The sequence below is a fragment of the Ambystoma mexicanum genome, chromosome 12, assembly GCF_040938575.1.
Source record: "Ambystoma mexicanum isolate Mex_15411 chromosome 12, UKY_AmexF1_1, whole genome shotgun sequence".
NCBI classification, from domain to species: Eukaryota; Metazoa; Chordata; class Amphibia; order Caudata; family Ambystomatidae; genus Ambystoma; species Ambystoma mexicanum.
This window is the reverse complement of record NC_090936.1, coordinates 34926399-34951328: the sequence shown is the minus strand read 5'-3', so window position 1 is coordinate 34951328 and position 24930 is coordinate 34926399. Positions and strand designations below refer to the sequence as shown.

The 24930-nt window shown below is 43.5% G+C and overlaps 1 protein-coding gene across 2 annotated transcripts in view; it reads right to left on the bottom strand.

Annotated features, from left to right (window-relative positions):
• Nucleotides 1–9147: 9147 nt before the first annotated feature.
• PRPF18 (pre-mRNA processing factor 18) overlaps nucleotides 9148–24930 on the bottom strand; it is a 55358-nt gene continuing 39575 nt past the window's right edge. Inside the window, exons 9-10 of one of the 2 annotated variants that reach the window (XM_069627885.1) lie at nucleotides 16690–16845; nucleotides 9148–11643 (exon numbers count right to left, since the gene is read on the bottom strand). In XM_069627885.1, coding sequence (XP_069483986.1) covers nucleotides 11563–11643; nucleotides 16690–16845 — 237 coding nt within the window. In that variant the 3' untranslated portion in view covers nucleotides 9148–11562. The remainder of the gene's footprint in view (nucleotides 11644–16689; nucleotides 16846–24930) is intronic. The other variant, XM_069627884.1, reaches the window with a different exon arrangement.

The window sequence follows — 24930 nt, the reverse complement described above, 5'->3', positions numbered from 1 at the left end:
GAATATTCTATGTAATGAGTCTGTGTTAAAGGTACCAGACTTTAAACGAGAATTCATCTTACAGACAGGTGGCTCCAAAACAGGTCTTGGAGTGGTGTTATCTCAGGAGTACAATGGCATAGAACATCCGGTATTATATACACCAGCAGAAAACTGTTTCCAAGGGAAAAACTTTATGCCACCATCGAATTGGCAGCCTTGGCTATCAGATGGGCAATAACACAACTCAAGTATTACCTAACTGGAAGGAAGTTTAGGTTGTTCACTGATCATTCTCCCCTCACGTGGGTGAGTTTAAGAAAGAATGCCAACACCCGAATTATGAGGTGGTTATTAGACCTCCAACCATTCAGCTTCACCGTGGGACATCGAAAGGGGTGAGAGAAGGGAAATGTGGATTTTCTGAGTCGATTTCCAATCTCTCAAGAAGGTGAAGCCAGTGAACCAAGGGAAAGAGTATGTGACAAATCACGGGATTCTGTCACTTCTCCCCAGAGGGGATCCTTCCCCTGTGAGGTTATGGGGGTGGACCCACTACGCAATACCCTCCCTAGGGGTATAGGCAAGAGGGACCTCACCTGGAGAGACTCTGCCAGAGGGGGCAAGAGCTCCCGTTCCGATGCTGAACTCCCGTACCAACCCACCTTCCAGAAGAAAACACGAAGTACAAGCTGAGATTTGTTATTGTCATTTAAAACCACTCTAGTAATACGCAGAGAGGAGGAGAACAGGGAGTCATAGAAGCCCAGGAAATCCAAATCTGTTGTGAGTGCACAGCTAAAGGAGGTGGCGCTGCACGGCTTCTCATGCAGAGAGGAAGCTAGCGCATGAGGCTGGGCATCTTACGCTCCGGAGAACCGGAGACCGGAGAAGCCGAAGGACTGACACAAGGTCCAAAGAATGACCAAGTGAGAAGTGGTGGCGTGACCAACGCTCAGTGGACTTGGGCGTCCCTAAACAACGCTGAGACCACTTACCTGAAGGCAACACAGTTTGCCAAACGAAGAGGAAATGACAAGCCAACCTGACATCCACTGAAGGCCCTGTGCAAACCGCAATCCCTGAAGCACACATTATTCAAACACTTATACTCGTCCCAGTAATTACCAAGTGTTGGTAAATAGTGAGAATCATTACTGGAACAGTTCTAATTGGGCAAACCAGTGAAAAGATTGGACATGGAGTACAGAAAAACTCAAGTTTAATGAGCAAGGAAATAATGGAATTGCCATATGGAAGAGGGGAACAGAAACAAAAGGTCAAAAGAGAGAAGAGTAAAACAGAGAGGTGGAACCAATTTGTAAAAGATACTATTGAAATGTTTAAGAGCCCAATATCAGAACTATACGACTTTATAAAAGTAGCTACCAAGAGCTACCTATGAATATTTTACTAAAGTGAACTTGCTGAGAAGAAGCCCACAGGAGAAGACAGTCATTCTCCTGTGCCCTAGTTGTTTTGGGTAATGGCAGGTACAGATCAGATTAGTGACAGATCTTCCTTTTGGACTAGCTGACAACGGACGAGCACAAAAGTAATTTTTTGTTATGTCAGCAAAAACCCATAGTTTAGGGAAAGTCACGATTTTTCACTTTTAAAGCAGATCTAAACACAGAAGATCAGAGTCCGTGTCCTTCTTCTGTTCCGCCGCATCACCTATTTGTCAAAACGTGGATATTGGTAGGTTCTTCAAATCTAACCAAAACATCACATACCCAGAAAGGTATCTATGTGATTATTGCAACCACCATTTTTACAACGGGAAAAATTGCGACTTTTTTGTTGTTGTTAATTCTTTTTAAACCCCCCCTTACACCACATACATATGCGGCAGGAGACCACCCGCACCCCCCCATATATACCTATGTGGTGTAAGGGAAGGTCTAACAAAAAAAGAAAGTCGGCATTTTCGGCCATTGCAATTGTGAGGGCGACATTTTGGGCCATTACCCCCAGAAAGCAGTGTCTCAGAAGAAGGAATACTTGTATCTTGAAATGCCTGTAAGCATCCCATCAACCAGTTTGTCCACCAACCTGCCCATCTACTGGTTTATCCACCTGCCCATTGTGAGGTTGGCATCATGGAAGGAGATACAGACAACAGATTTAATAGAATGAAAATACTTATATGAACTTAAATGTAAGGATGGTAGAAGGCCTAACATGCCCTATGCTAAAATGGGATTTCCCTACCTAACAAAACTAAGGATAGTCTGTACCAAGAAATGTATTTTATTTTTATTTCTTTTTTTTAGCACTTGTAGCGTGCGTGCCAAACCAGTAGGTATCAGGGCGCTGGTGAGCAGGTAATACACATTACAGGGTTACCACAGGCAACCATAGAAAACAATGGTTTGGCATAACTCATATTATGTATATTTACAGACATAAAATATTTACATAAACATTTTTCCCGTCAGTACATAATCAGTAATATTTACATGCGCAACCTTATTAACATAGGTAATATGCAAATGAGGTAGAGCGGATTGCATATTGACATATGCAAAGGAGCATATTGTGTAGGATGAGACCGTGAGCATTAAGGCACAGGGACTACACATTGGCGGTGAGGAGCCAGGCTTTCAAGGGGGTGAGGAGCTAGGAGTTCAACTTAAAAGTCTGCCAGTGTCCAAAACCTATACTTGCCCTCACAACTAACATCAAAACAATGTGTCAGGATGTCAACCATAAATTAAACAGTTTTCCCAAAGTGAAATTCTGAGCTATTTCCAGCTGAAGCTCAATCTTCCTTAAATACCAAAAGGCTCATCCCTATGTTCAAGCCACCTTCTCTGGGATTTGAGTTTATACAGTTTCACACCTTTCCAAGTGTCAGGATACCCTTTCCCTAGTTCAATACAGTTTCCTGGTAGCAAGTCTAAGGGTCCTCTTCCCCAAGTTCAATGTCAAAAGATGTCACAAAAAAGTATGTTGAAGCGTTGTCTTTGAGCTCAATTCCAACTATTCTTCACAGCTCAGGGCTCCCTTTCTCAACCCTTTTATGCATCAATAGTAATTTTCTTCTTGACACAACAGCAGATTTCCTTGTTAGCATATAAGGGTTCTCTGGTCTTGGCGCAGTTGTTGGACCACACGATCCACCCATTACAGGTCATGCAACCAGGAATCTTGATTTCCCTCTGAGCAACAAGTGATTTCTCAAAGGCAGCTTCAAAAGACAATTTCTCAGACTTAATTTCAACTCTGCAGTTCGAGTTCTTCATGCACTTTTAGTTTCTTGTTTTCTTTCTGTACATGATTAAATATTGGCAGGTTTGCTTTTTCATTCAGTTTGTTCTATAAGATTAGCAGATTTGCTGCGTTCATTCAATTTGGTATTTAATATTAGCAGTTTATGCTTTTTCATTTAATTCGGTGTTCAATATTAGCAGTTGGTGCTTTTCATTCAGTTTGGTATTCCATATTAGCAGTTTATGTTTTTTTGCACCAGCCGCCTTTCGCCCCTTCATTTAAATTCACTGTTCCACTTGCAATGCCAGTATTTATTCCCTCAGCGCTGTTTGCAACCTCTGTAGATCGCCCGTAGCGCCCTGGTCTCTGGGTAGCTTTCCCAGCACTAATCGGTTGTAAGCATCTTCTTTGGGCAGTTCTTTCTGGCAACTGCTTCAGCGGGCCACGCTCGTGTAGGGACAGGAGTTTGGTCATCGTTGGCGAGCTCAGTGCCGATGCGAGGCCGGGTGCAGTGTTTCTGGTGTTTATGCCTTGCCGCAGCTCCTTTTGCTCCAACTTCATGCAGGAGGCTTTCTTCTTCATAAGGGATACTTCTCTCAGTTTGGTAATGTCTGCCGGCTTCTTGTCTTGGGTTCCACCACGGCTGGCTGTGGATTCCCTGGGTTTCAAAATAATCTCCATCCAAGTTCCCCAGATTCCTCTCTGTTACTCCTGCATGTCTTGGCCTTTTATACAACTGCGGTCCTTGAATCGGCTGGAGGTGTATTCCATCAGTCAATTTTGCCGGACTCTGATTAGGAGGCCCTGCTTGACCTAACGTTTCATGCATCTTCTTCATCCCAGTGGACTAAGTGGTGAAAGTGAGTGGTGTTCATTAGTCTTAGTTGGTTCTTCCTCGTCTCAGTACCAGAGTGGGGAGAATGTGTGGTGTTCATTACTCTTAGCTGTCTCATCTTTGCCTCAGTGCCAGAATGGGGAGAGTATGTCCCAAGGGAAGAAAGGAGGGGAGTTGACCTACAATAACCCATAAAGGTCAGCGTAGGACTAGAATGGTTGACATTAGGATAAGGGGATACCATGTCTCGCCCGAAGGCCTCCCACCCTCAATCCCCAAGGACCCTCCATCCAGGTGACCCTCCCTCGCTTGTCCACCCCCACGGTCAGGATCCAAAAATGATGGCCTTTCCCTGGCCATCTGCATAGATGATCAAAGGGAGTAGGAGTGAGAATACCCTCAGGTTTCTCACACCATCCATCCATCCATCCATCGGTTTATCTCCCTCCTTCCCCATCTGTTGTTTTCGACCTACATCTATCAATTAAGCTTTCCATCAGTTTACCTATGGATGGATCCATCTATCGGTGTGTGGAAGCATCTATTGATATTTCGGTCTATTTATAAAGGTTATCCTCATTAATCCTGGCTTCTAATGCATGCTTTTTTTCACTTTGTATTACAGATTAGTTGACCGCAGATAATTTTTGGGGCTCAATCTTGTGCCCCATAAATTCTGTATCATAATGATCTAGGGGGCCCATCATATACATTTTGCCTTCATTATGAGACTTCTAAGCTTCCTATTGCAGAATATATGTGAATTTCTTTGTGCAGACAGAAAGCCCTATTCTTGTTAAGCCCGAAGTCCCAATGGACTGAAGAATCGAGGTGATTGAACAGGCAGTAAACGTTCATCCTTGGAGCCTGTGAAAAAATGAAGTATCTCAAAAGCTTGTGTGTAAGTTTTCGGTTAAACCGTTAATTTTTATGTCGTAACAGCGCTACCGAAACATTTGTATGGTATAGAACTGACCTATGAAAGAGGGATTGGGCATATTCGACTCCCTGGCAAGTATAATTTGGAGAAAAGTGATGTGTATTCCAAACACTGTGGCATCTGTTCTGATAAGAAATGATCTTGGGCTAAGATCCCTCAGGGTTTTGTGGTCTTGGAAAGTGTTAGCATTTTATTTGAAAATCTTACCGGTAAATGGTCCCATTTATTATGCTGACCTGAAAGAAATTATGTTAATGTTAAAGGATATTTGTACCACGCACTATCGCCACCGGAGCGGTGCTCTGGCGGCTCTGAAAGGGGAAGGGGCGGTGAGTTAGTGGGAGTAAGCAGGAAAAGTGCAAGAGAGCAGTGATGTGTTGGCAGCCTCAACCCGGTTAGCACCGCTCGCTGGGCTTGGGGTGTTTTCCGGTCAGTAGCCATCGTGTGCTGTTGTGCGAGTGTGTGTGGTTTGTTTTGTTGTTGCCGTCTAGTGAAGTTTGAGCGGATTGTGGCGTTATAGGGTTGTGGTAGTGTTTGGTTAGAGTTTGAGAGGTGTATGCAGAGAGGTGAAATTGTTAGTGGATTGGTTAATTGGCATTGCTGCCTGGTAGCGAAGCGCTAAAACTTCCATGTGGAAAAAAACTGAAGGAATTTTAAATACTTTTGTGGATTATTGCAACAGGCTTAACATCTGTAAATATGGGGGGGAAAAGAAATCTACTTAAATAACGATACGAGGAAAGTAAAATAAAAAGCCCCATATCTACGGGATTGGTGCCTTACAACAGAAAAATTGCACTCTTTAAGGAACCTTGATTACTTGCAACATTAACACAAATGCCTTGGCTCAGTGGCTCTACATTTAATTGTATTCCCGGGGATCGAGCTAGGCACAATTTTCTTAGATTCAGGTGGAATCTAAATCCTACTAAAGAGAGCTTACATAGGCGTGAGGCATCTAAGGGACATTTATGTTGCCATGTATGTCCCCGTCAAGGCTCCAGAGTGTCTGAGAAGGCAGAAGTGAGGGAGGAGTCCAAAACCCTGCAGCCCTTTTGTCTTTCAGCTTGCCTGAAAGGAGCCCAGTCTCAATGGGGTGCTGGCTGTCCTGAATGGACAGCCAGATCGCCCCTTTCTGTAAAATGCAGGGAGAGATTGCAGCGGTTTTGCTGTAGTTCCTGTTAAATACTCCAAACATGGTAGCTGCTGACAAGTCAACCACTGGAGCTGAAACAAAGAGGAACATGAAGAAAATACGGCTGTAGCAATTTCGAGTGACCATAGAGCCTGCTGTGCAACCCAAGCCTGCGGTTTTCCTTCCTTCCAATCGACCTGGGAATCCTGAAAATGATGACCCAGACTTGGAGCCTGGTGAAATCCACTAGACTCTAGAAGACTTGCATTTAGAACCATCCTACCTCAAGCTGCGACCTTGCAGGACTGCAATACCCAAATACTCTGGACCTCTAGCCATTGTGTAGTGCATAGTTCTCCTCCTGGCTCTCCTGAGACACGATTTAAGTCCTTTAAATCCCCCCCACCGCAACAGAGTGCTGGACCAGATTAGCGACGAGAATCCGACCTGCAATAGTCTTCTCATGGCTACTGAAAAAGGCACCAAAACCACACAGAGAAACCACATTAAGAAATCCTTGCCTAGACCCTTCTCTGTTGATCCCTGCTGCAAAATCCCTTCCAAAATCCTGTCCTCCGTCTTCATGACAAAGGAATCCATCAACCAGGTTTTTGGCTGCAGATCCTAACATCTTCCTGCTGAAACTCTTCTTCTATGCTGCGGTACTGTGTTTGCTGGGGTATTTACTCACCTTAAGCCTTTGTGATTCCTTTGCAGTTTTGGGGTGTTTTCTTGCGATTGGGAGTCCCTTCATCCAGTTCACCCAGGCCAACTGCTGGAATCCTCCTAGGGTATCTTCTAAGAGGTCCCTGTACCCTGACTAACTCTAAAGTGAAATATTTCCTTCTTTGAAGAGACTTCCTCAGGAACTCTGACTTTTCCAGCAAAAGAACCCCATCTCACCCTGCCTACATCTGGCACCTAGACCACTAGGGTCCCCCTTCTGCCTCCGACTGAACTCATGCCATAGACTAGGGAAGGACTGGATAAGCAAAGGATTCTGCCTTGAAAGGTATACACTTGTTTACAAGTTACTTGGTAAAGAGTTGGTTGTTAACTGCCCCTCTGAGAGTGAGCAGTTACAAAGTTCTTACTTACCTTGAATGTTTTCTGCCATTCTGAAAAGTATATGTAAGGTTATTTTAATCAACTGTGAATAGGTTATGCTGCTTTCCCAAAAGTAATGCTGTTGGCTTAATTTCTTTCGGAATATTAGTTTATACGTTTACTAACTGGGTCTTGCTTCCCCTGACCTGCTGTACAGGCTGTCTAGAAGAAGTCTGCCTTGGGTTTTACTTACCTTGAATAGCTGTGTGACATCCTTAAAAATGTTTATACTGTTCCTTCAATCTGTCTTCCACTATTCAGAAAAGTATCCTGATAACACAGTTGGTTTACTAAGTGAGTCCTTAACTGAGCCATTCCCAAAGTCTCTGAAACCTTTTTGACCCACAAAAGCATCTTACTTACTTGCAATTGAAGAATCCTCTGGAACGTTGCCTTTTCTGCTTTTGTGCTTTACCTGCAATCTGACTTTGAAGAACTCCTATCTACATAGAGATGGGCTGCTGAAGCCTTAAGGCCTCTGAAAAGTAATACAAGTCTCTTCAAGTATTGCCCTACTATAGTTGGTGTGATTTAACCTTTTTATTCCTGCAACAGAACATTTTCTGAGTTGCTGTATGAAGTGATTTTTACTTACTTTTAACTGTTCATTAATTGTATAATTCTTTACTTATGGAATTCGTCAAAGTGAGAAATGATCGGAGTGATCACAGCATGATTCTAACCCGTTCTCAGCTTTGGTTGACCTCTGACCTCGACCTCACTGCCAATCCATCTCAAAATAAAGTGATTTGGAACACCATTACATCAGGATCTGCATTCATTTATGAACTTGTCCACCTTTGAGAGGAAAATCTCAATCTTCTCATGGGAAACCTGTGGTTTCATTTTATAGCGAAACTCTGGCGAACAGAAGCGATAATAGACAGGAGGAGAGTTACAAAGAAAACAGGAAATCACACGTGTAACAGCCTCTGGTTGCTGAGGGGGAAAAAAAAAGCCGAGGACAGAAATGTGCCGAATAAGAAAAACAGACTTGGGAATGTTTAGATTTAAAAAGATAGAAATACAAAAATTGGTTATTCAGGTTTAAAATCGAACACAATACAAAGAGATGCTGAGTTAATGGTACACTGTTCAGTTAAAAAAGACACTAAGAATTTTTGGAAATTGGTTAATCATTTAAGAGTGGGTCAAGCAGCCACCGAGACGAACACAGTGAATGAGGAAGCATGGGCTATCCACTTTTTCAAGTTATATGCTCAGGAATAAGAAAATGAATTGTATAAATTAAAATCAAGATTCCGCTTCCAACTATAACCAGCTGCAGATAGCAGATAGACTCTGAAATGGATATCTATATGACAGCCAAAGCCAGCTCCTCCCGAGCCCCAGGAAATAAATCCTCTAACAAATGCACCTTTCAAGAGCGATCCCAATCTTTGGACAACTTTACTTACGCTCAGGCCTCCAGATAAGCATCATACCAGGCCTTTTTACACATGATAATCATGTAAATACGACAGCTTTATTATTTTCCTGCGTACACCTACACACAAGTTAAGAGCAGAGGACAGTGCAAAGGTCAGGTTACTTGACAGAAACCAGAGCGCTTCTTGTGATTTTTTATCTACATGGATGTAGTTGCAAGCCATGGAGAAAAGCCTCTGAAACATAATGTATTCCTCTGAAGCTTTTCAAAAATGAAACTGCACATCATGGTAAAAGGAATGGTTTATTTCCTTTCATCTTCTGCTGGGTTGTGTGTAGATGCTCATGGAGCGAACAGAAGCACTGTGCATATTTATTTTTCTAGCATTTTATGATTGTATAATTAAGAAGATGGAAAACTAAGTTGCAACTGAGAATTAATCTTTTGTAACAAATTATGCTTTTTTTTCAGCGAAAGCAAACCAGTTTTGCACAATTGTATTTTTCAGAGTTCCCGTGCTGTGTGCATAATCATGCAGAGGCAGATCATTTTTACACTTATCATTTAATTTACACTCAAATTATAAAAACAGTGTGTAGGATGATGAGTATGCACGGGCTAGTTTACATCCATTCAACCTTGCAGTCAATGGGGAACATTACTATAAATGGTCAGTGGCAGCAGAGTCTTTGCTCAAGCGTGTCATTACATTAAGTGGCAACACACATTTCCCTAAAATCTGTGACATCCAGCAGACATTTGCAGTGTGCAAAAACTGTATGGAAATCATGGCCATGCAGCAGCTTTCTGCATCGTGACACAATACACTTTTCATTACTTCTCTAGGGTCGGGCCATTTGATCTCTCCTGTATATATTTAAATGCAGAAAAGACAAATACCTAGCCAATTACATAGTAAAGCAAACATTGTATTGTGTGTTTTGACGTTCGAAAGCAGAATTGTCTTCTGATGTTTAACAAAAGTCCCAATTTCCTGGAGCTAATACTACCTAATGGTATGCCAATGTTATGATACAACAGTGCAGAGAAGCAACGACTCCATGCCAAATTATATACCTAATCTCATGGTCAAATTGTTATTTGTATAGCGCTTTTGGCAAATCCCTGTACATAGAACATATTTGCAGTGGTTGCCCGCCACTGCACACACTAAATTTAAGGCACTTTTTCTTGTATTCACGGCACTTCATGGAAGTGGTCCTAAATATCTTAGGCATAAATCTCAGTATTATTGCCTGCTTCGCAACCTTCTATCTGCGCACTCTCAGATTCTAACTGCTATTTGTTTCAAACACACAAGAGCAATGGGACGTTCTTCTCAAGTTCAAGCAATCATGTCTACCCAGAGATCTTCGGGCCAAACTCAATCACAATAATCTGATCAAAAACATAAGAAACATATATATTTCTGTTGGCAAACTCATGTTGAATACAAAACAACTGTATCTGAACATTGTTGAGCACATGAACAATGTGGGGATGCAGTCTACTTGATGAAATTCAAAACAGAAAAAAAGTTATTCAAATCAAACCAAACATTTAAAAAAAAACATGTCTGTACTCAGAACTTATCAATCACACAATAATAAAAATAAAAATGCATTATTCATAACTACAACCTAGAACACATAATATTCAACATTTCAAACCCTCGTTAGACATGTGTAATGATATTGCAATTAGCAAAATCTGCCATTTCCCAATAGATGGATTTTAAGAAATAGAAACAAATGGCTTATTGTGTTTTAAGCCAATGCAAAATACGCAACTTTAAGAAAAATGAAGTGAATAAAACATCAAGCTTATCCTCAAGTTTCTTTGACATAGATTTCATCCTCCTGTGGAAGGCTGCACTATCTTGAATACCTGCAATCTCAATGGATGGAACTGGTGGCTAAACTGATAAAAGTGACTTGACAAAGCAGATCTCTGAATCATTAGTTTTCTAGATCCTTGTTCTATTCATTGAGATTTCACTTCTTGAGCAGCTTCCCCATATAGTACATGGCCCCCAATACTGTGAATGAATGTTATTAGAAACATGCTTTCACACGAGAATTTAAATCAATGTATCCACCAGCTGCATCAGAGTACTAGACATAGTGACGCTTGTGAAGATGTGGAGAAATTATCTTAGAAAACATGTGAATTGAAAACATGGAAGAGTACAAGTATTTACTCCATACTATGATAACATTGTATGAAATTGAAACTCAGATTGTTCTATAATCATTAACATGAAGAACGGTTCTTTATGAAGAAAACGGAAGCATTAACAAAGTACAAACACTTCCCCGTCAACCAAGTCAGGGTAGATGCACAATCAATGGGATAAGAAAGACTGAAGGAAATTACCAACTGTTCCATTAACAATCATCCGCATCATTCACATTACCAACTATAAATTTAAAAAAGACTGACGTAACAAAGTATCAATTACAATCAACAAATGTGATAAAGCAAACACGAGGAATTAAAAAGAAGCCAGACCTTTTTTCTACAAGTTTAAAATCTTTATGAAATCAGTTGCCACAGTGAAAATAAACGTAACAATTCTGAAATCATAATTGCATAAATAAGTATTCAAAATTATCTGCCACGATCCAGGTCAACAACATTCCCTGTCAAGGCAGTCAACCAAATCAATATAGCTCCCAGCCCCAACGAATTCAAGATGAATCATCTAAAACAATGAGACATTTATAATTCTGCACATACTGTGTGGCTTCGGAATAGATTAGACATTTCTTTAAAACGGAAATGCTAACATTGTGGCATTACTGAAATGAACCTACAGAAGAGCTCCCAGAGTTTGCGCTCAGTCTTCCAAGCAGCTGCCGCAATACATTATCGGTTGATATGCGTTTCCTAAAATTATGGTTCGGGATCAACAGAAAAATTAAAGCAGTCTCTTCTTACACCACATGGTGTTGATGTCCTTACAATGCGTTGTACTCCACGCATTTTGAGGGATCCGTTGAAAAGTGTTTTTGGCAAATAGTCATTAACCTCTTTAAGCCCTAAAAAAGAAAAACAAAAAAAGATATAAAACAAGCTCCATTATATTTAAAGTACAGATATGTTTGACATATTAATGAGTATAATAGTGCAAATGCCCATAAAGAAACCGATTAACATTTAGCTAAAACAGTTTCTGTAGTCTGATTTAAGGTACTCTTCAACACGGTATCCCTTTACTCACCCTTTTTCATCATGCTTTGTAACAATTGAAGTAACACAAATACATTCTCAATCAATTTCTTTTGGACCCTGAACTTCATCGGGGATATCAGGTGTGGAGAATGAATAATAGAGAGAGGCATAATTTACTAACTAGGAAGGTTTATCACGCATACATAGAGCCCAAACAAAATACCAAGCAATCAGAAATCTACAAGCTTAGTGTGATGAATCGCTGGTATTTGCCCCTTATTCTCGGGTGGGACAAAGGGGGTCCACCCCCTATGAGGCTAGGAAAGTGATCCTGTGCTGCAAAACCCTCTGTAAGGGACCTCACAGGGAGAGACTGCCCCTTTGGGGACAAGGACTCCCGTTCCTGTGAGGTACTCCCTACACCATCAATTGTATTGGCATAAATCAGACTACCTGATGAGCCTAAGAATGTGACAACCTTGTCTTTTGCTGAAGGCAATGCAAGGGTAAAGCCAATGGCACGAGAAAGGGAGGATGTCTCTTTAATGCGAGACACATTTTTAACTGTGCCCAAGTGGCAGAAGCGGGAGGCCCGGAGGATATCACTATCACTCAGAGAAAACTTGTCCCAGTCACACAAACGAGGCTAAAAAGTGATGGGAGTTGGAGACAAGCAGCGAGTGTCCGAGAGAGGGAAGAGAGTAATTACATGAAGCCGTCACCTCGTCCCAGTACAAAGGACGACCTATCAAATATGCAACAAAGCCAATAAAGAAGTGAAAAGCCTAGAAGAGAAGGGCTGAATCAATATGGCTGGGATATACCCAGTCAGATCATAGTATTACTGATGATAACAGAAGCTTAGAAAGGGGCAGAGGAACACCCTGACCAAGAACTTCCAGAGGGAAGACCTGGGAACAAACCACAATTAACAATCTTAGTATTAAGTAAGGTTACCTTGGAGGACCATCTAAACAGGAGATAACAGAAAATACAAGACAGAAACGTGTTATTGAGGAACTACAAGAGGTGATCTACCAAGAGGACATATAATTCAATGAGTTATTGAATGAACTGGAGGAGAAACCAGGCAAAGACAAATCATTCCCTAGGTCTATTTTACATTAGTTAACAATAGCGGCAGGGCCAGATAGGGTAGTCTTGATGGAGGACATATTTTCTTTTTGACTTCTTGACAACGGACAAGCACCTTTTGTTTAGTTAGGCATTCTGCTGATCATTTTTACTAAAAGAAATTGAATCATGTCTTCCAAGTGTCCGATTCCTCCTTCCAACCTGCCAGATTATTTAAAGGTTTTGAAACTCAAACAATCCTTAAATAATGCATATGATGTAAAGTTTATATATGTAAAGTTTTTATATCGTTATAAAAAAGGAGAAACTTCTGACTGGAAACATGGAAAAGCATTACATTATTTTTCCGAAAAAACAGGTGCCCAGGAAAGATTACTTTTGCTGGAGCTTTAGGAAGGTTTTTCCTAAACCATATGTGGCAACACAGTGCAGGGTTAGTTATAATGAAAACTCCAGTCACACTAACCACCAATATTCGCTCCGTTTACACAGTGCATAAAGATCAGTTATTTTAGGTCCTGTTGAAGCCCTACAAAATACCTATAAATACCAGAACTTCTGATACATGTTATTTTAACCAGTGTTAGAAATTGATTGCTGTATATAAATAAGGTATGTGTCGTTTCGTTTTCTATGTGTTACATACATTGTGTGTGTATTTATTACAGGGCCTGCGGTTGCGGCCCTGTTGTTATGGTTAGTTGCTTAACCCATAGGAAGAGTGCTTTTTGGGCGGCTTATAACTTTGTTCCTCCCCACCCCAGGATGAATCTTTGCAAAAGAAGTATATGGCCCGTCAAATCGGTCCTGCAAAGTTTAGTGAGGCTTCGTCAAGGGGGTGGGGTGGCAAAGTTATAATGGGGGGTCCCAAAATGTGTGGCTTTTCCCCATAGACGCAATGGAAAAAGAATTTGCTCACGTCTACAGCCCAAACCTCTGGACGGATTTTCACCAAATTTGCGTCAGGGTGTAAATCCGTGCAGTAGTATTTTTTAAAATTACCAAAAAGCAGGCAAAAAAAAATGTGTGATATCTGGGTTCGGTCCGCAAACTGACTTTCCCCTTTCGGTCCGCAGACAGGTGCACAATTGGTCGAGGCACGATGTCCACGGACACGGACCGCAGTCGTTGATTGGATGGTGAAGAGCATGAGGCGCATCAGATTTTTGGAGACGCCAACCATGTTGGATGTGCGGACATTTGCTGGTGTCCGTGGACATCGCAGTACAAACATAATAAGAAACAACATTGCACTTCTCAAACTAATGAAACAATATGTGGGGAGGTGAAGCGTGATGTGGATGGGATGGGATATGGCCTGAAAAAGTCAAAACATAGCGTGTTTTGCATTCTCCACCAAAAAATATTTTCCATAAACGACGAATAATCCGTTCACACGCTGCTCCATTACATAGGACAATTTACTGCTTTCAAATTGAAATAAATGTAATACTTTCACATCCGCACTTTTCTAGAACCTATATGCGACCAAGTTGCTTCTTGTTACTGCAACGGCAAAAGGACAAATTGTTGTCCGGTGATCATCCCACACAATGTTTACAACACATCTGTTGTTGATAATTATTGTCCAAACGAGTATTTGTCCCACCTCGCCAGGAGGAGTAACCCTCTGTGAGGCTAGGGAGGTGAGCCCGCTTAGCAAGACGCACGCTAAAGGTTTGGGCAAGTGGGACCTCACTGGGAGTGACTCCCCTCTAGGGAACAAGGACTCTCATTCCCACATGGAACTCCCTGTGCAAGCAACACTATCTGCTTATATGGGATTGCCTGTAATAAAAAGTGATGTTCCATCCTCTCCATTGGCTTCAGGTAATGCTGGATCAAATACGACACCTGAAAGAAAGCAGAATGCCCTTTGAACAGGGACTTGTATGGAACTGCGATGATCTGATCGAGAAGGCGGATAGAGAGCCATATACAGGGGAAGCCCTCTGACAAAGTCACATCTTGGAAGGGCGGAGCAGTGTGGAGCCACAGATCCCGCAACGAAGAAAACACTAGAGAAGGACACCAGAGGTCCGACGTACCGAACAGTGGGGAAACCACTGTCAGGACAGAGCCCTTTGGACCGTCCCTATATGGTGGCGTGACCACAGGAAACCTGTGGTGGGCCCAGGGCCTGATCAACAACACCTAAATCAGAAAGAATTGGAGGAACAAAACCTCCTGTTGGCAGACCTATGCCGAGCATGCAGACATAACGAGACGCTGAGAGCGACTCCGTCTGGAGATGAGAAATTTGAAACAAAGACGAGAAGAAGCAAATCCGTCCCGACGGCAAGCCTTAAGAATCCACCCACATCAAGTGAAGGTAGCAGGGTGGATAAGGAGAGGGGAGACAACAGGGACTTTATGTATTAGAGGAAAGGAACTGCAATATTGACTGTAGGTCATGGAGAAAGCACAAACCTATATATTGTGAAGCATCAAGAAAGTTGCCAAGTATAACGGTTGATGAATACTGGAATCTATTGCTAAAAGACTTTCAGAATCTCTCTGAATTAAGCACAAGTACCGATAACAGAGAAAGTAAGAGTAGAGGCCCCAGGAGTGGAGGTGCTTCACCTTTAACAAGGGTATACTAAACCCCCAACAGAGACACAATCAAATGGAAAGAGTCTGAAGGACTCAAATTAAAAGGAAGAGATTTCATACAGAAAGACAGAGGATGAATATGTACCGAGAGCTGCAAAAGCTCAGGAACGAGAATTGATAAAGCTGGATGAATAAATATATACGCTACGGAGGTGGTTGAATTTCCAGAACTGGTTACAATTGGAAGAACCCTGGAACGAAGCCCAAGAAAACTGGCAGAAAGCAAGGTGCCAGAAGATATACATTTGGCCATATTTAGTTATTAGTTCTAGTGGCAGGGTCAGTCAGAAGTAGACTTTGGACATTTGATTTGGACTTTTGACGACAGACAAGCACCCTTAGTTATTTTGGTTAGGTAGGCATCCTTCCCTTAGCGATAGGCAGAGTTAGATATTTTTCTATTATTTCAATTTAAAAAAACAAGAAATGTCCAACGTGTGTCTGACTCCTTTTTCCGGTCCCCAACACTTCACTGTTTTTCCAACCCCTAAGTAGGTAAATCTGTGTATGCAAAGAAAAAACACAAATACAAAGCTATCTTTACAATAACAATTCACAGAATAAAAAAATTCAACAAGAACAAAAATCTCATTGTTAAGCAAGAATATCTAGAGTGAACATGCATGCTGATCACAGTAAAGAATATTTATTATCCTAAATAAATTAATTTTATAATAATTAATTATAATTGGTTATTTATAACACACTTAATACCCAGAGGTTTCTAAGCGCGGACCCAGGGATCGAACCTGTGTTGCTCCGCGTCTTGCTTCCAAGGCGAGCGCGCTGCCGCCGAGCTAGCCTCCCGAGAAATACAGAACAACCATTCAAATAAATGACATTGTTTTATTTGTGCCTGCTGAATCTTACTACTTGCATAGCGAACTGAGGGCATCCATCAGGATAGCGTTGGCCAACACTTGTAAACCATAATGTCTCACTAATTAACATTTACTGAATTAAATGAAGGTATTGGCCTATAAAAACCAACTCATGAATAAAAATAGAAATTTACATTTTGTGCGTCATATGCCAAGTATGCAGTAATACAAAGTTAAAAGTAGTAACGTTCTGGACCAATAAGGACAGTGTTTAGGTTCATCTTGAAAAGAATCAAAGCAGCCCAACTGCCTAAAAGTTTGAAAATGCAATCCGTTTTCCACAGCAGCATATTTGTTGCATTTATTTTAGCAATAAGTTACCTGAATGTACTTTCTTTGCGTTTCATCATTTAAAACATGAGCAACGTGCTTGGAGAAAATCTTTTCACGACCTGTTCGGGCATGGATACCAACCATGGTGACACCGATAGGCCAGGGAGCATTGCCAATGGCCATCTGAAGATAAGCATCATTAGCCTGCAAATGGGAACACATTACAAATGGCATTTGAATCTGGCACTTTTGAGTCAAATGCAAAAGTAGTTTAAGTGGCAAACTATGATTAGAAACTGTAATGAAGGCAAGAAATCTTTGTGCAAAGGTAACAAACTGGGGCGTCATCATAAAACAATACAGGCGGAAGGTCAGAACTACACAATGCTTCTTCATTACGAGTGAGCCAATCCGGAAGTAAGGTGCTGGTAACAACTTTACCGGCACCTTTTCCAGATCGGCTCACTACATGTCTGCCGGTAGGCGCTGTGAACTGGTAGTTCAGGCCCCCGCCTGCAGATAAATCACTGAAGCACTGGCACCGTTAATAACGATGCCGGTGCTTCAGTGTTCCCTTTCACGTGGAGTCCTACGGAACTCCATGGGAATAAGAACTTACCGTTCAGCTACCGCCTGTAATGGGCACCAGAAATGGTAGGCCGAGGTTGCCAGGAAGGCCGCGTTAGGCAGAATTGCATGCAGTACCCTCTGGGACCAACACATACAATTAGGACTACAGGGGTAAGCAAAACCAACCGTTGCTCTACGTCTGTACTACACAGTTTGTGTTAGCGAGTTGAGCCGCCAGGCTTATCTCAGGAGGGAATGTGAGCAGTACAAGGATGTTACACAGCGGTCTTAAAATCACAGTGGTTCAAGCAGACACTTACACTCAAGGTTTCTTAGTAAAACATTTATTAATTTATTACACAATCATTTAGAAAACATTCACTAGAAGGAGGCAACTTAATATTATACACAAATACACTTCAATACCAAACCAATAAGTTTCTGAGTAAATTAGGCTCCCCGAAAATAGGAGCAAAATGACATTTCAGTTACTTTGAATGGAAGTAAAAAGGCACAAGTTAACAGAATAGATCACAAATATTTTCTTAGGCAGAGCAAATAGTTTCAGTTCACTAGAGGACTCGATTCAGTTCAATAGGCCTAGGTCAATGGCTAGTGTCTTGGATAGTAAAGAGTAGTTCTTGTAGTAAAAAGTTAAGTCTTTGCCAATGTTCTCAGAAGTAGTTTGTACGAAAAAGAATCACATTCTTCCTAAATATCTTCCTTCTTGAGCTCTTCGCTCATCTGCATCCAACTCCCTCAGGGTCAGTCGCTTCTCCAAGCAACAAGTTGATGGTAGATCTCTCTCTTCGGCAGGGGCCTCCCTCATGAACAGCCTTCCTGCCTCCCTGAAACTTGAGGAGAGCCATCTCCGGTTCCAGAAGCACCCCAAAACCTTCCTCTTTGCCTCTGCTTTCTCCCCCCCTTCTCCCCTGCTGAACTCGTAGCAGAAACTGCACTGGTTACCTGGCCACCCTTTCTGATTCTCGGGCCCTGCCAGTTGACCTCCTGCACTGCCTCCCTGGCACCCCTGCACCGGGGGACTGTTTTCTGTATCCCTACAGTCCCTCTACCAGCACTTATATCTGCACTTACCTTGCACTTGCCACCAGTGGCCGTTTTTATTTATCTTATTTATTCAATTATCCCCATGTACTGTACTTTCCCCTCTCCCTTCCCTCACCACACACACTTTTCCCTTTCCCCCTCCCCTTGCACAATCTGAATGGCACCTGGCCTAGTAGGATCGTTGTTCTGTCTTCCCCTTTGTTCCCCCTCCCTTGCCTCGTGGCGCCTTAAAACACTTGTGTATAGGCGCATTATAAATGCCATATCATATCATATATTGGGTCACCAGCTGATTAGGCCTGCAAGTTGGGAAAGTTTCACGAACTTTCAATGCGAGAGGTAAATTCGCTCAATCAGGTTGGCACAGTACCTTAGTATGAAGAAAAAGATGCAGCTGAAGACGTTGGTTCCTGGCAGTTCCTGCAGATCTCACTTCCTGAGCCTCAGTCGTGGGGACAACAGGGAGGACGTCGGGGGGACTCCTGCATTGCACGGGGACGGGTCAAACAAGCTGGCAAAAGGGAAGATCTTCGGTTCGAGTAGCTGTCGTCAAGCACACAAGCTGGTGTCCTTCCCCCTGGTTAATCCTAACCAGCTCCGAGAATGGTATCCAAGTGGCTTATGAGTTGATTGGTCCCACCAACAAAAAGGAAGAAGTCATCTTTGAAGGGGCTTCTCTGTCGAGATGAACATGGCAATTCGGACCTGCAGCAGTGCTTCACCAGGCAAGCCAACGGTCCAGGAGTTGCAGCAGCTGTCCTCTTCCAGCTCGTCTTCGGTTCTTTCGTTCCAGTGGTCGACTCTGCTTTCCAGTCCAAGAGACTCGCCTTTTAAACAGTTCTCTCCTTTTTATTCCAGCCTAGCTGTCACTCACCCAGCAGGGTGGCTGTCCTTGCCGGACAGTCAGCCAGCCAATCACGACAGAATGCATTTGGATCTCCTAGGAGACTAAGCACAGGGAGTTTCGGTCACCTCCCTCATCAGACGCCAGAGACGGTCTTCCGTCTTGAAGCCCGCCAAAGGAATAGAAACAAAGAGACCAAACCTGTTTTGGCGCGCAGAGACAAACACTAGAAGGACCTTTCCAAAATGTAATGGCGAAAAAACAAGACCGGAACCTGTTTAAACAAAGGGGCTTTAAGGCGCCATCTTAAAAAACATGGCTCCCGCAATTATTAGCTACCAGTGTTCGCGGTCGGGAAAAATCATGGTAGTTTGTTGTAAAACCACTACCACCAGCCATTTCGATAGAAAAGGGTAGCATTTGACTGCTACATGAGTTTCTGGACACGGGATACTAAGTAGCCACTCCAGCACTCTATAAGAAGACAGTGTATGGGAGCGAGGGGTCCTCAGGCCCCCTCACGTCGTACGCTCCTCAGTACAAGGCTTGGACCGTGTGCCTGCCGGTAGTGGTATTGCCCCTTGCCCTTATGTAAAGTTAACCACGGTTGACTGCTGCATAGATGGGACTACTGAGCAGGACACGGGGCATCCATCTTTTGTGCCCCCTTTCGACTCCATCTTGGGTAAACAGGCCTCACTGCGATAGTACAGCAATGCTCAGCTCCCCTTTCCACTGCAGCAGCCAAAGACAGACAGACAGACAAACAGACACACACACACACACCCTTGCACTCCACCTGCCAAGGAAAGCTCTGCGCTTCCATTCTCACGCTGAAGCTGGAAAAAAGTTGCAACAGTCAATATGCTACAGTTTTCTTCCTCTGAGATCCCTGTTTGCCTGAAAACCGGCATGTGAACCAAGATGAGCTAAGCACTTTCTGCTCGATTCGTCCTCATGAACGTGCAAGCCACCCACCCCCATTAAAACAATTTATTGCCATCCTGACCCTGCAACCCCTGCAAGGAATTTCTTTCAAGTGCCAGACCCTCGCCTATGCTGCGAAACCCACCCAACACACCCACTACTAACCTTAAGCATTTTTATTATTATATATGCTTTTACTTGCACTAATGAATTTGAAACCTAGAAAGAGATGCGAAACATAGCCTGATTCTTTTACATGCACAATAAAGGTCAAGGCCTTCAATTAAAGCCACGAATGACCCAATTGTATTGACAATATGCATTGTGTGTAACTTATGTAGAAATGTGACAAGTAGCATAAAATGTTTTAAATAATTTGTCATTTAGTATGCAACAATACTAGCTTAGGTAGTGACCACAGTGACCGGACCCTGACCTGCATGGAGCGCAAGATGTTTGACGTCCGTCAGCTACTCAGCCAACCAGGAGGAAGAGATGCTACCCACACCTACAGCACCACACCGTCTGGCCAATCGGGTCCATTTAGTATTTTTTGTTAGAGTTACTTTAACTAATATAAATGTTGGCACTGATGTATATGAGGGAGAGTTTTTTGGGTTATTTCCTAGCTGGATAAATAAACCATCCTTTGAAGTCTTGCAGCCGGGTCTCAGTGCCTCTTTCCCCGACAAGGGGTTTTGCCTGTTATTTTATTTCTTTTTTCCCTCCACGTAGTAAGACGGGGGAAGGCACCTACATTTTTGGTGACCCCCGCGACGTGATTTAGAGAGGTGCCTTGAGGCCTGCGCCGCCCGGCAGTGAGATCCAGGGAGCCCCCCAGCAGAACCATCGCCTCCGCGGTTGACCAGACTGTGCACACCAAGAAGAAAGGGTCAAGGGTTCCCGGTTGACGAATACCCGATCGAAAAAGCTGCTCGCAAAGGAAGGCCACGGCTTGGTTGGGGGACGGACCTGAGCGAGGTCTGGCCGTGAGCGGCGACCCTCGGAGTACCTGACTGAACACGTGGAGTCCCGGTTGCAAAGACCCCAAAGGAAGCTAAGGGGACATACGGGAAGAAGGGAATTAGCAACAAAGGGAAGGTAGCCAAGAATAGGGTGTGCGTGAGTGACGGTGAGGCTTTTCTGATCTATCCTTTATATGGCCATTAGGTGTTGTAAGAAGTGAGAAGAAGAAGAGAAGTGGTATCCTAGCCCGTAGGGGGTAGAAGGCGGCGCCGCGTAGCATTTGTCCCGACCAAGTGCAGAATAGAGATAAAGAGAAAAATAGTAGGGGTCTCGTGTAGGCTCGGAGGAGTTTTTAGAATATTCTTTTTCCGTGGAAGTAAGAAATCCTGAGACATAATAAAGGTGAAAGAGGTGGGGAGTGAATGCGAAATAGTAGGTAGTATAGAGAAGAAGAAAAAACAGGGACAGTAACGGGAATAGGGAAAGAACAAACGCGCGCAGGCAGTGCATGTGTATGTTGCATGATTATATGTTTGTTGGTCTGCTTTTATGTATATGTCTTGTTGAACACGCTAAAGTATTTTAATACAAGTAATTTGTGATTGATATAAGGTAAAGCAGAAGAAATAAACTGAGGGGTGATCAGGTAACACCTCTCAGAAAGCTAATGTGGCATATGCGAATTGTGAGCATTAATAAAGAACGTATTATTTCTACATATTGTAACTGATATACCAAGTTAGAGGTGGGGAGAGATTCAAAGGTACTAGAATACACAAGAAAGGAAAAGAAACATTGCCATGGGGGGAGTAACACCACTGGCACATATTTGCCAGCACCTTCCACTTTATAGCGACAGGATACAGAAGTATCACGATCAGTGGATCACTGAGATAAAGGGAAACAGGGTTACACCAATTTGGCCAGAAGGAGGATCATTTGACAAAAGATAGTTGGACATAGTATCAACACATTTGCTAGCGCGATACAAAGGGAAACAGTTACAGAACCGGAGAGAAGTGTTAGATTTATGGCGAATGTTTGAGGAAGTTTCCCCCACGGCAGAGCTAGGTACAAGCCGAATGACAGAAAAGCAGAAAAACCCTGAAGAAGTAGGTGGGACACCAAAAGGGGAATGCTCAACAACTACAACCGAAAACGAAGTAACAAAAATCTATCCCTTAATGACTAGGCCAGCGATAGGGTTTAGTGAACCCCTGTATATACCACCCACCGCCACTGCCCAGAGCGGGGCAACAGCCCCCGAAACTCCACCATATGACAAAGGAGGCCTGTATGGCCCCACGAGTGAGCCTCCTGTGGATATAGCACATTTAACGGGTGATTTGAACCGTCAGTTATCACACGCATAAATGGAAATAACACGGTTAAGAGCTTTATGTGACAAAGGGCAAATGCTGCCAGGGGGATGGGAGGTACCCCCGCTGTCACTGGCAGATCTCGCACCTCCGATCGGGGCAGCAAGAAATGCAACCCCAGCAGCCTCGGTATCAGGGCAGTCTATAGTATCGCAAGGGACGTCATCGCAGCAGAGGCAAGAACAAGAGTGGCAGTCAGGACAGTTCCTGTTCCAATTGAATAACAAGCCAGTGAGAATTATACGCCCAGATACACCAGAGAGTCAACAAAGCAGAGATCAGAGTGGAAGACAAGGAAGTGAACCCAAGGAAAACTAGGAGGATAATAACGAGCTAGAGTCAGAAATACAAGAAATATGGGACAATTTAGATGAACACGAAGAGGCAGCTGCTGCGGAGGGTTCCCCACTGCCAAACCACTGTTACCCAGACACACTATCGCCACCATTATGGCAGGTAGATTAAGACAACGAACAGGGAGGATAGTAAAGCGAAAAAAGGGAAGACAAGCAGAACGGAAAAGAAACAAAAACTACAAATGCCGCTGATACATAAAGGAGCAGGTAGGCCAAATAACATTCCGTGGGCCCAAATGGACAAAACCAACCTGTTAAAACTCCTCCCTCCGCTGACGGGAGGGGCAGGTAAGTGGATACATGTATTTGAGAAGAACACGGCAGGCGTGCCGTTAGCTATAGGTGATGTAAAAAGTCTATTAGTTTCAGCAATCAGGGACCAAGCAGACACAATCTGGCAAAGGGCAGGGTTCCCGGGAGTAACGATGAGCTGTGACCGACACGATGGATCACCATTTAACAATGGTCGAGCACAAGTCTGGGATGCATTACAGCGTGCATTTCCAGACGTTCCAGATTTACATGCAGTGATGCAGTGTACGATGGAGGAGAACGAGGATCTTGCGCAATTCATTTTGCGAGTGCAAGATTTATGGAGAAGCGAAACTGGTACGGCATGGAATCAATCAACAGCTTTATTCCATTTTATCATTAAAAGGGGTTGCCGAAAGAGGTGCAGAAGGCCTTGGACAAAATAGCTGGGATTGAAGCCAAAGGGTGGCCTGAAATTCAGAGCATAATTGTACACCACTGGAGGAGGATCAAAGAGAAGGAAAAGGAGGTCACGCAAAAGAGGCTGGCTGACGAAGCAAAATTAGTACAGACGAAATTAGTGAAGGTCGCCACCATTGCTGCCAGTGTAACAGCAGACAGAGGAACGAAGGAGAGGAAAACGCGGGAGGAAGGCCCGTCGGGATAGCAGCGCAGTGGGTTGGAGAGGACCAAGGACAATGGAACGGAGAGGAACAACCATGCCAAGGATCGCAGTGGCAGAACAGGCCGGCCCAAGGAAGAGGTGGGTACCGCGGGCAAAGGGGAGGATACGGAGGAATGGGAAACAGAGGGTATGGTGGGCAAGGACCAAGGGGAGGACAACAGGGGTTGTGTTGGAATTGTGGAAGATGGGGACATTATTCACGAGATTGTAGAATGCGACCATCAGGGTATTTTCAACAGTAGCAACAACAGCCCATGAACAATGAACAGGGGTGGGGCTGCCCACACCCAGGTAGCCCTTGTGGAGCTCCAATGGGGAGGGGGGGGGAAAACAGGATCAATACTGCTATGACCCCCAAATGCAACAGAGACAGCCAGCCCCACCACAGCAGTAGCAACAGCAGCAGCAGCAGCCACAACAGCAAAACGCACCACAGCCCATGGCGAGACAAAACCCAGTAGGGAACATAAACAATAACCCTTTTGCAGCGGCCGCAAACGGTGCCCCTGCACCATACCGCGGCGTAACGGTCGTGGGTGACAACATTTTTTCAATGCCAGGTCAGCAAAGATACCAAGACTAGGACAGCCCACAGGGAGCACTTGTGTGTCCAGTCCTATCCACCACACAAAGTGCAAATGAGGAACCACTAGTGGCGGCAGAGATAGGAAACAAGCAGTTTATCTTTATGGAAGACTCTGGAGCAGAAAAATCATGCCTCACAGAAGGACGGTTTGAGCTCTCGGGAAGAAATTTGGAGACGCAGGGGTTCTCTGGAGCTATTTTAAAAGTTCCTTATACAAAAGATCTTGATGTGACAGTGGGGGGAAAAACAGTGTGTGCACCCTTATTGTATTACGAAGACGCGCCAATCAATTTGATGGGACGAGACCTACTCAGTAAGTTAAAAATAACCATAGCCTTTACTGAAAGAGGAATAGTGTGCTCAAAGCCAGGGGTATGCCCCGTACGGGCACTCTTGCTAATAAGTACGATTACAAAGGAAGTTGCAGTAAGAGGGATTCCCATTGACATGGACATGTTAGTCTATGGAATACAGGTATTAGCCCGAGTAGTGCCTGAAATAACAGAAAAAGAGTGCAGAATACGATCCGATTTCATATTCCGCCCAATCACACCAACAGATGTAGTGCCAGGCACAATTATGTCTACAGACATTGAGGCAGTTCAAGTTTCCAACAAACGCATTGTGGTCATAGGCCTGGACACGCAAGGACGCGA